Consider the following 12,323-nt stretch of genomic DNA (forward strand, 5'->3'; position numbering starts at 1 on the left):
TCCCACACCCAGTGTTAGGATGAGCTCCACCATCACTCCCAATTTGCACCCACTGTTAGGATGAGCCTCACCATCATTCCCAATTTCGACCCAGTGTTAGGAGTAGCCTCACCATCATTCCCTTTCCGCACCCACTGTTAGGATGAGCTTCACCATCATTCCCAATTTGCACCCAGTGTTAGGATTAGCCTCACCATCATTCCCTCTCTGCACCCAGTGTTAGTATGAGCTTCACCATCATTCCCAATTTGCACCCAGTGTTAGGATGAGCCTCACCATCATTGCCTCTCCGCACCCAGTGTTGAGTTTCACCAGAATTCCCTCTCTGCACCCAGTTTTAGGATGAGCCTCACCATCATTCCCTCTCCGCACCCAGTGTTAGGATTAGCCTCACCATCATTCCCAATTTGCACCCAGTGTTAGGATTAGCCTCACCATCATTCCCAATTTGCACCCAGTGTTAGGATTAGCCTCACCATCATTCCCTCTCTGCACCCAGTGTTAGGATGAGTTTCACCATCATTCCCTCTCCGCACCCAGTGTTAGGATGAGCTTCACCATCATTCCCTCTCCGCACCCAGTGTTATAATGAGCTTCACCATCATTCTCAACTTGCACCCAGTGTTAGGAGTAGCCTCACCATCATTCCCTCTCCGTACCCAGTGTTAGGATGAGCTTCACCATCATTCCATCTCTGTACCCATTGTTAGGATGAGCTTCACCATCATTCCCTCTCTGCACCCAGTGTTAGGATGAGCTTCACCATCATTCCATCTCTGTACCCATTGTTAGGATGAGCTTCACCATCATTCCCTCTCTGCACCCAGTGTTAGGCATCATTCCCTCTCCGCACCCAGTGTTAGGATTAGCCTCACCATCATTCCCAATTTGCACCCAGTGTTAGGATTAGCCTCACCATCATTCCCAATTTGCACCCAGTGTTAGGATTAGCCTCACCATCATTCCCAATTTGCACCCAGTGTTAGGATTAGCCTCACCATCATTCCCTCTCTGCACCCAGTGTTAGGATGAGTTTCACCATCATTCCCTCTCCGCACCCAGTGTTAGGATGAGCTTCACCTTCATTCCCTCTCCGCACCCAGTGTTATAATGAGCTTCACCATCATTCTCAACTTGCACCCAGTGTTAGGAGTAGCCTCACCATCATTCCCTCTCCGTACCCAGTGTTAGGATGAGCTTCACCATCATTCCATCTCTGTACCCATTGTTAGGATGAGCTTCACCATCATTCCCTCTCTGCACCCAGTGTTAGGATGAGCTTCACCATCATTCCATCTCTGTACCCATTGTTAGGATGAGCTTCACCATCATTCCCTCTCTGCACCCAGTGTTAGGCATCATTCCCTCTCCGCACCCAGTGTTAGGATTAGCCTCACCATCATTCCCAATTTGCACCCAGTGTTAGGATTAGCCTCACCATCATTCCCAATATGCACTCAGTGTTAGGATGAGCTTCACCATCATTCCCTCTCCGCACCCAGTGTAAGGACGAGCTTCACCAGCATTCCATCTTCTGCACCCAGTGTTCGGGTGAGCCTCACCATCATTCCCAATTTGCACCCAGTATTAGGGTGAGCCTCACCACCATTCCCAATTTGCATCCAGTGTTAGGATGAGCCTCACCATCATTCCCTCTCTGCACCTAGCAGTAGGATGAGCCTCACCATCATTCCCGCTACGCACTTAGTGTTAGGATGAGCCTCACCATAATTCTCTCTCTGCACCCAGTGTTAGGATGAGCTTCACCAGCATTTCATCTCTGCACCCAGTGTTATGGTGAGCCTCACCAGCATTCCATCTCTGCACCTAGTATTATGGTGAGCCTCACAATCATTCCCTCTCTGCACCTAGCAGGAGAATAAGCCTCACCATTATTCCCTCTCCGCACCCAGTGTTAGGATGAGCCTCACCATTTTTCCCTCTCCGCACCCAGTGTTAGGATGAGCCTCACCATTATTCCCTTTACGCACCCAGTGTTGGGATGAGCTTCACTATCATTCTCTCTCCACACCCAGTGTTTGGAGGAGCCTCACCATCATTCCCTCTCTGCACACAGTGCTAGGATGAGCCTCACCATCATACCCTCTACACACCCAGTGTTAAGATTAGCCTCACCTTCATTCTCTCTCCGCACCCAGTGTAAGGATTAGTCTCACCATCATTCCCTATCTGCACTCCGTGTTAGGATAAGCCTCACCATCATTCCCAATTTGCACCCAGTGTTAGGATTAGCCTCACCATCATTCCCAATATGCACTCAGTGTTAGGATGAGCTTCACCATCATTCCCTCTCCGCACCCAGTGTAAGGACGAGCTTCACCAGCATTCCATCTTCTGCACCCAGTGTTAGGGTGAGCCTCACCATCATTCCCAATTTGCACCCAGTATTAGGGTGAGCCTCACCACCATTCCCAATTTGCATCCAGTGTTAGGATGAGCCTCACCATCATTCCCTCTCTGCACCTAGCAGTAGGATGAGCCTCACCATCATTCCCGCTACGCACTTAGTGTTAGGATGAGCCTCACCATAATTCTCTCTGCACCCAGTGTTAGGATGAGCTTCACCAGCATTCCATCTCTGCACCTAGTATTATGGTGAGCCTCACAATCATTCCCTCTCTGCACCTAGCAGGAGAATAAGCCTCACCATTATTCCCTCTCCGCACCCAGTGTTAGGATGAGCCTCACCATTTTTCCCTCTCCGCACCCAGTGTTAGGATGAGCCTCACCATTATTCCCTTTACGCACCAAGTGTTGGGATGAGCTTCACTATCATTCTCTCTACACACCCAGTGTTTGGAGGAGCCTCACCATCATTCCCTCTCTGCACACAGTGCTAGGATGAGCCTCACCATCATACCCTCTACACACCCAGTGTTAAGATTAGCCTCACCTTCATTCTCTCTCCGCACCCAGTGTAAGGATTAGTCTCACCATCATTCCCTATCTGCACTCCGTGTTAGGATAAGCCTCACCATCATCCCTTTCCAGACCCAATGTTCAAAAGTTTCACTATCATTCCATCTCCACACCCAGTGAAGGAAGAGTTTCACCATCATTCCCTGTCTACACACAACCCTAACCTCCCCCTCCCGCAGCCTAACCCTAACCCCCCCCCCCCCCCGTGGCTACCAGCTTACCTGACCAGTTATACTTATGTTCGGGATGCCGGCTGTCGGTAACTGGTGTCGGCATATCAACTGGTGTCAGGATTCTGGTGCCTGTGTTCTGTTCGCAAGGATTTCAACAGCTGACATCCCGTGCGAAGGTATAATAACTACATCCCTGTAACTACTGTGTCGGGAGCTTTGTTTATTTTCTATTTCAAAAGTTCTCAACTCCAGTCTTCAAAATATTTACTGGTCATGTTTTCTGGATTTATTTACTCATGCACAGGTGAGCAAATCTATTTTGCTGGGTTAGTAATTATCACATCTGTTTCAATAGATAGGAATCCTAAAAACATTACCTGTTGGGGGTACTTGAGGAAAGCAGTTGAGAACCGCTGTTCTCTAACCCAAGTTTTCTAACAGTTCCTGTCAATTTTTCCTATCAGACAGGGACAAAAATCTACAGAATTACTATGTGGATGTAACTCTCCTCTGCTAGAAAGCTCAGGCTCCTCTCCATACAAAGACATGTTGCTTTCCTGAAAAATGAAGCATTTACGCTACCACAATGACTAATACCTCTCCACACATCATAAAGCTACACAACACTTTTCAAATTGTTGCCAAGTGTCTCTTAACATACACTGCAACAGTTCCAAACAAGAAGTCACACGGATCGCTCAGACGCATTTGATAAAAATGTAAATTATTATTAAATTAGTCAACATTGCCTTATATGGCCGGAGAGAGGTCCTGCAAACTCACCAGGGACAACAAAGAAATCCTCTGCCAATTATTCTGTACTGGAAAATATGAGGGGGACAAAAATCCTGTCCTACTGATGTAGCCAGCAAATTCCCCTGTCCTGCACAAGCAATAATGTGCTTTTTATTTTCAGATATATGCCCCCTAGATTAAATCTGATGGTTTAGCAGGTTCTATAGCTACACATAATCTACATACAAATTATGTTTAATGTTATTAATACTAATAAGAATACTTAAATATGTATAGGTGATTGTTGTAGCTTCATTGAGAAAATGCAGAACACACGAATGGGAGTTGAAAGGTTCCAGTCTCCAACTGTGGCTTATGCTGAGAATCCCTTGTCACTTACATGTGCAGGAGAATATACAAAGACTACACAGATCCCAGGTAACCAATGTTCCTAAAAATTTACAGCTGATGTTTAACTTTTTTGAACCATATCTATTGATGTCAATGGTGTCATTTCCATCCTGGCACCCTGCTTCCCAGTACCAACTAATGTCTGAATACATGCATTCACCTTTTTTTTGTGTGACATTGGAACCCAATTATTTTTCAGATGCTGTCTGCTCCATTTTTGCATTCAACGCATGTTTAACACATTGAGGTCAGTGTAGGACAGACACATCATTAGAGTAGCACGCCCTACACTGCCCTCCTGAAATGTCAGTACAAGCATTCATCATCCACCGTATGTGTAACGTGTTAATGTTTGAAAAGTAAGGTTGCTGGCGTTCAAACTTCTGTTGCTTAAAAGCCAATGGCTATCGGGCCTGAAAGAGCCTTCAGGCTCCTAGATTAGACTGTGGATTCCTGAATTCTACTTTATTTTCTCTGAGTTATGCTCGATTGGAAAAGGTCTTGCTCTGTAAAGACAGACCTTCTTCTATTTCATGATTTTCCTCCAGATTGCAAAACACTTCTCTGCTGAATTACTTGTGCCCACATATTGTGCTTCATATATACAGGACGTAAGTGAAAACTCACTTCTATAAAGCGTAGGTTTTCCCTGTAACCGCTCCGAAACACGCACTTGAGTTACTGTATATCAAAGATATACACATATATACATCTGCTCAATAGCTTTTTAATAAACGCTTCTCTGTACAAGCTTTTACTCTCAACAACAATATCAGGGGCGAATGAAGGATTTAATATTATTACATAGAGATTTTTATATTCAGAATAAGTTTATAATATACACACACTAAACTGGAAAAAAATAAGGTTTGAATCGAATGGCTAAACTCGTAAAAATATATTAGATGCTAATCCTGTCAAAATACAGAAAAATGACACAGCATTCATTCTCCCTGTTTGTGTGGAGCCAGGATTATAAGTGCATCTCACTGCTTCTGCAGTCCTCTGTTTGAAATCATTGGACAAAAGATGAGAGCGCGCTGGGAGGCACTGTCCTGGGGGGAGTGTTGAAAGGACACTTCCACTGTCTGCAAGTTGGCTGCGTACTCCCTGTTACACTGTGTGCATTGCAGGGAGAATCACAGTCCCCTACAGATGAGAGGACGTCAGGAAGTTAGGAGAGGTACCTGGAGTAAATGGAGACTCAGTGTCAGCGTGGTGTCCGTACTGTGGCTAATACATATAGGAGCTCATTCAGACCCGCTCGCAAGTTGCGGTCGCTCGCTTCCAAAAAGGGGCCGGATATTTAAATGAAGTGCTCGCACTGCGTCGTGTAAGGACGCCCACTATGTTTTAGCGAGCTACGGCAAAATGTGCTCGCAAGTGTCTAAAGACGCCCCCTTGCCACTCGCAACACACGTCATCTCCGGGAAATGTAGGATTAATCGGGACCATCGTGAGCCATCGGAGCTGCTCGCAGCCCTTGGGATTGCCTTAGCCAGTCGCAAGCACAGCGATCAGCGCTGGCTGAAATACATGCAGGTGACGTGTACAATGACGCTACTTTGCTAATTATGCACGCCCTTTAAACAGCGTTTTGGCGGCCAGACACGCCTGCATTCGCACATCCACTCCCCCCGTTCACAAGCACCTTCCCCTGTTACCACCCACAAACGGCACTGTCTGTTACTCAAAGCAGCGACCTGAAAGTGTCTTGCGAGCAACCAATATCAGATCGCAACAAATGGCTTGCGCACGCGCACTGCGAAGTATACGCACGCGCAGACTGGCGAAAATCGCTCAGAGCGAGCGATCGCGCCTTAGCGAGAGGGTCTGAATCAGGTCCATAGTGTTGTGCTGAATATGTATTTGTGCTAAGTGTCATAAACTACAAGTGTATGTGATTATATAGTCACGGATTTTTCTGCTATATAGGGAAAGACAACTGTGTTGTCATTTTTCTAGGGACACAAAATGTGAGCCTATTATATACTGACAATCTGTGTCATAAAAACTCAGGCGTTTTGGAAGGATATACACTCTCACACACTAGCAGCACACAATGCTAAGAGTGTGACTAAATACCATCTAAATAAGTCATTTGTAATTTAGCAAAACACGTGTCAGTTACACATGCCTTTACAGAAACAACTATAGTGCAATCTATTGCCAATATTACACTTATAGGGATCATTATATATTCGCCAACCAGTCACATTTCTATGATTAATTGACGTTTTAATTTAATACTTATCTTAACCACACACATTTTGTGTGTTTTAGGGTACAATTAATAAAAGTTAAGTTTTAATTGTTATCTAGATTTACATAAGTGTCCCCACAAATGTTTTTTTTTTTTGCCCCATGCAACTTAGGGCCATATTCAATTAGTTTCACACCCGTGATACTTTTATCGCATGCCGCACTTTTCGCTGACTTCGTGTGTATTAGCCGCGGAAACTTATAGTGTGTGCCCGCGCTATTAGCCATATTCAATTCCAAAGGACGCGAAAACGCTCCTGGCGAAACTCTAAAAGGCGAAAAGTGTTGGCAGAATTGGGGAAATCAGCCTGACAAAAGATGCACTAATATTGGGGATCAATGTAGATGTCCCTGATTAGCCCTACTGAAGCTATTTGGGGTACTTAAGTGCTGTCAGTGGTGAAGAATAGCATTAAGCTGTTTTTTTTGTAAAAATAAGTAGTCCTGTCAAATTTGGGGTACTTGAAAATGGGTGCAAGCATAGTTAAAAATCGATAAAGTCAAGTTTTAAATGCTGCTAAAAACGCACCTTCAGCAAACACCTGCAATGAAAAAAACATCTCCCCATACTATCAGACCCCCCAAAAGTCTATTTTGCTAGTTTTTGCATTTGTACCCCCACTTTGTACTATTTCACCCCCATTTTCAAAGTGCTTTTTTGGGGTGTTCCTCTTTTTTTACGCAGTTAGCCTTTGGGGGTCTGTCCAAAGTCTGCAGAGTGGTTTCCACACCTCTGCACCCCAAAACTGCAATTCTGCACTTTTTTCCGCCAGGTATTCATAGGCGAAACTTTTTTGCCTATTACATTGCATTGACTTTCCGCGTACGCTAACAGTCTTTGCAATTGAATACGGCGAAAAGTTTCCGCCTGGCGAAATGACGTCATCCGCTATACTTTTTCACAGATTACGGCGTTTTGACGCTAACTGAATACGGTCCTTAGTGTCACAGGGCTTGATTCAGCAAGGATCATTGTTCTGCTAGAACGCATGCACCGCGGTTGCTAATATCAGCTGTGAAATGCAAACGTGTGCAATCGCATTGCGATCACAGCCTAACATAAGGACGTCCACTACCCCTTACACACATCTGTATACATGGGCAATATAGCGAAACAATCGGTAACATCGAACCCATACGCACAGTTAAGGCAGGGCAGACCTCACTCAGGAATTGCTAACTTCATTACACGCTATGAGGCCTCTGGCTGCATATGGTATTGCAGTGGATAATTTATGCACGCCCCTGCAACGCACTAGCACGCCTGCCCTCCCCACCCCTCCCCCCGTCACCAACCACAAACTACACTTTCTGTTAATGAATGTGCTCTGGGTCTGCGTAGCCTCTGCAAACGCAGTTTCCGTCGCAATTACTAGTTCAGGCACACGCACTGCGATGCATACACATGCGAATTAATCGACCGACTACGTGCGTCTTTGCTACTGCAATCCTTGCTGAATTAACCACACAGTGTGTAATACAGATGGCATTCACTCTAATTGATTGCAATTTCTCTGTCTATTTACGCCATCAGAATCATGCGCTCATAACTATTTCCTGTATCTCAATCATGTGAACACTAAAGCAACTGCTTCTTCATCCTACCAAAGGCTTTCCGAAGGAGCATCAATGCAGCTGCCACTAGGCGGAGATACAATGATGTGATAATTGTTCTGGACTCTAGCATGTCTCACAGGAGAATCAATGTGACAGATGCACACACACTGCTAATCACTCACCGGTTTCTTCAGGAAAAATATAGACAGTGCTCCAATTATTGGGATGTCTCCAATCAGAGGCTCCAGAATGACTCTCAGTGTACCATGGAGCTGTAAATGAACAAGGTATTGCTGATTTGTATAGAGAAACAACACCAGGTTTAGCATGTAAAAATATTAAAAACACGAGTAAGGGGCTTATACAATCTTCCGCCCAAAAAAGGTGAAATTATTATTTAGCTTCACTAAGTAGTGTAATCAATAATGGCAGCTTACACGCAAACTCGGGTACAAGGCAGAAAAAATGTATTAGTGTAAAATCAACAAAAATATATGTAAATAAGTAACATGTATGTATGTGCAGAAATATTTATTTTAAGAGGGGCTACTATTAAGTCATATGTAAAACTGCACGGTGACAGCAGCATTGCTGGTAAATGTATTGCTCAGGAACCGGCCACTAAAACACCACAATGACAGAAGAAAAATCTCTGGTGACAGGAACTAGCAGCTATAATGTGGGGTACTGACTTGCAGGTTTAGTTTGTGTAGGGACAAGTAAATTACCAGTGTCATCTGTTAAGAGTCCCCAGTCATATGGCTGGATAAAGCAAAGATAGCTTTCTGAGTTTCCATAACAGGGTTCACAATGAATCCAACAAACTCATGTGCGCCAAGCAACCCTTAACACTTGACATAACTGACAATGGGGAAAATGTAATAGCCTGTGATATGCAGGCATTGGCGGGATTCCGATGAGTCTACTAGATTTTTTTTAAAGCGGCAATCATTTTAAAGGTTAAACCAGATTGGTAACATTTCCACTCACATCTCTTATAGTGGTGCAAGCTGGTAGAAAGTGTTTGTGTGTCTGGAACAGCGAAATGTTTCCACTACCAAGTCTACATAGGTCAGTGTCTGGCGCCAATTTATGGAAGACGTTTTCCAAGTTTGCAGCCAAGGAGAAAATGGGGGCTTCCCAAATACTCCTCCAAAGTTATACAGTACTATTTTTATTTTAATAAAAAATATTTGTTAAATGTTTTTAGAACAGACAAATCAGAAAAAAGTAATAGAATAAAATATAAAAAGTTGTAGTTTTTTTTCAGCACGTTTCACAGATAGGTCCTAAGGAAGTTGTTGCAAAAACTAAGAATTATAAGACTTTTTATATTTTATTTTATGCTTTATTTATTGGATTTGACTGACCACCCCAATTTTTAAAATTTTTTATTTATTATATAAATAATTTTTTATTATTTAAATATAATTTTTAAAATATACATTACACCAATTTTCTGATTGTATATTATGCTATAAGTGTTCTATGTAAATTGTACAGCAAATTAGAATTAACTCTGTGTCCACAATAGGAGTAATAATATTTCTAGGACATTGAGAAATATATACAATATTTTGATATTAGCAATTGTTACTTTATGATACCTACATGGAAAGGACATTATTTCCTTCTTACTCAATCAGTTGATTATTGAGTAAGAAGGATTGCCCAATTGAATTATTGTAAATATTGCATTGTGGTTTAGAAACACCCTTATTAGAACTGGAGAAGCAACATACCTCTACTAAGTCTAACCTCCCTAATAGCAGGTTGATCACTTACGAGCAGGGCCAGCGCTACCACTAGGCAAACTTAGGCATTTGCCAAAGAGTGCCGGCCACTGCAGGGCGGTAGTGTGGACGGCACATAAGTGCCGTCCGCACTACACTACTAGGAACAAACACACAGCCGCTGGCGCTGGCAGCTGTGTGTTTGCTTTAGCAGCCGATGAGAGTCAGACAGACTGCCGGAGCCGGACTTCCGGGGCCCACAGTGGCTGATGGGAGAGACGTCATGACGTCTCTCTCATCATGCAGAGTGGGCCGGCCTGGGAAGACGCCGGACAGAGGAACATGTCGGAGCGGGAATTAAGGTAAGTGTAGGGTTTTTTTTTTTCGTGTGTGTGTGTCTGGCAGGGGGGACGGGACGGTAAGACTACTGCTGGGGCACTGATGGGGGTACTTACTAGGGGCCCTGCGGGGGTACTACTAGGGGCACTAATGGGGGCACTGATTGGGGTACTACTAGGGGCTCTGCTGGGGGTGCTACTAGGGGCACTGATGGGAGGACTACTAGGGGTACTACTGAGGGCACCGCATAGAGGGGGATTATTACTAGGGGTACTGTTGGGGGGGACTGCTACTGGGGGCACTGCTGGGGCAGACTGCTACTAGGGGCACTGCTGGGGAGACTACTACTGGGGGCACTGCATAGGGAGGGCTGCTACTGGGGGGATTACAGCTGGGGCACTACAGGGAGGAGAGTACTACTGGGAGCACTGAATTGGGGGGGACCACTACTGGGGGCACTGTATAAGGGGCACTATATTGGGGCACTGCATGGGGGGACCACTACTGGGGGCACTGCATGGGGGGACCACTACTGGGGGCACTGCATGGGGGGACTACTACTGGGGGCATTATATAAGGGCTTGTTTAACTATCAAGGCGGGAGCAGGGTGGGGGCGTAAGGCTGAAGAAATGCCTAGGGTGCCAAGAAACCTTGCACCGGCCCTGCTTGCGAAATACTCTAATTAGTAGACGGTGTCTGTCTTATGGTATGTTGTACAGTGTGACTTCTACTTTACAAGATACCAAATATTAGAATATCCTATATCCAATAAGGGAGTCTAGTATCAAGTTGTTGCCCTGGAGGCTGTAGTTAGAACAGTGCTTCTATTAATTAGGAAATACATCTCCTATTGCTTTTTTATCCTTCACAGATAAAGAGAACGGGTGAACTTCCCATGTTGGTCAGAAAGTATATACATTTACCTGGATACTTTTTACACCAGCTTTGCAGAAATATCTCTTAATTTCCAAATCAATTTCTGTATTTCCTACAAAACTGAGAAAAAGGAACAAAGAACAAAGAAGTATTTGAAACTGACCAAATTGACTCCAGACTGTAGTAACGTCATTTCAGACATGCGATATCAATTAGCTGCTAACTTGAATGATTAGGTTATATTTTGGCAGGAAAAAAGGATTTGTTTAACAAAAGTCAAGAACGTGTCTATAGTTTATAAGGGCTCACTCACACGGACATATCACTACATGTTAGTGATAGTCTGTACTAGGGATCATGCATTCAAATAGACAAATGTTCCATTCCTGTAATACGGGCTTCCCAGTACAGATTTCCTCGGGGTGAGCAGAACACCACAAAACCAATGCCCAATTCTGTCACCCACAGGGCCTGATTCTTAGTTGGACAGATCTCTCCTCACAGACGCAAATCGCTATTTATCCCATACTGCACATGCACAGAAGGAAGTCTAGGCATCTCTGTGTACTGACGATCAATTCAGAGTTGAATGGATCTCTGCCAGATTTTGCCTTTTGTGAAATGGGCTGAAACTGGTCAGCAAGAGATCTGTTTCATGGGAGTGTTACAGGCGTGTATCTAAAGCTCTGTGTGATTGTGAGTCATGTGTACGGAGAACGGAAGCCTGTTTCTGACGGATCTCTTGTATCAAGCAAGGAGCTGGTGCTAGATATTAATGATGATGGTTGTGTCGGTTGCCATGAAATCAGGGGTGACCTGACTTCCTGCTTGAAGACACACAGATTCTCACATTAGCATAAGGAAATAAATCTGACTTTCGCTGCTTTGTGTCCGATCAGACTCAGGCCTACAGTGGCCATACTGGATGAAATCCAGCCGTTTTATCACACAGGCCCAGAGATCGGAAAACATCAGGCATGGCTTGGGCCTGTTCCTAAGGCGGGAAGAGAGAGCACTGCTCTCCTGGTTCCATAGTGGTGGCCTGAGGTCATATTCCCACCCAATTTGTAACATACCCAATAATGACCTGTTCTGATTATTTCAGAAGGTATTTTTATCAGGCGGTTTTTCTTTACAGATCACACACACTGAAATAGCAGTTCCAGATATTGTCTGCAACAGTGGTGTATTTATAATACCACACACCCTGCTCCAACTGCATTTACTTACTTGCCCATCCTGATGGCAACCGGCACTAATATTGTGTAGATTTATTCTGAAATATGGGAACAGTGC

General features: G+C 44.4%; 1 protein-coding gene across 3 annotated transcripts in view; it reads right to left on the bottom strand.

Annotated features, from left to right (window-relative positions):
- ESYT2 (extended synaptotagmin 2) overlaps positions 1-12,323 on the bottom strand; it is a 170,987-nt gene that overhangs the window by 52,254 nt on the left and 106,410 nt on the right. For all 3 annotated transcript variants that reach the window (XM_088445432.1, XM_088445431.1, XM_088445430.1), the window contains exons 5-6: positions 11,075-11,147; positions 8,261-8,350 (exon numbers count right to left, since the gene is read on the bottom strand). In XM_088445432.1, the coding sequence (XP_088301558.1) occupies positions 8,261-8,350; positions 11,075-11,147 (163 nt within the window). The remainder of the gene's footprint in view (positions 1-8,260; positions 8,351-11,074; positions 11,148-12,323) is intronic.

The sequence above is a fragment of the Taudactylus pleione genome, unplaced genomic scaffold (genome assembly GCF_031769625.1).
Source record: "Taudactylus pleione unplaced genomic scaffold, aTauple2 ptg000380l, whole genome shotgun sequence".
NCBI classification, from domain to species: Eukaryota; Metazoa; Chordata; class Amphibia; order Anura; family Myobatrachidae; genus Taudactylus; species Taudactylus pleione.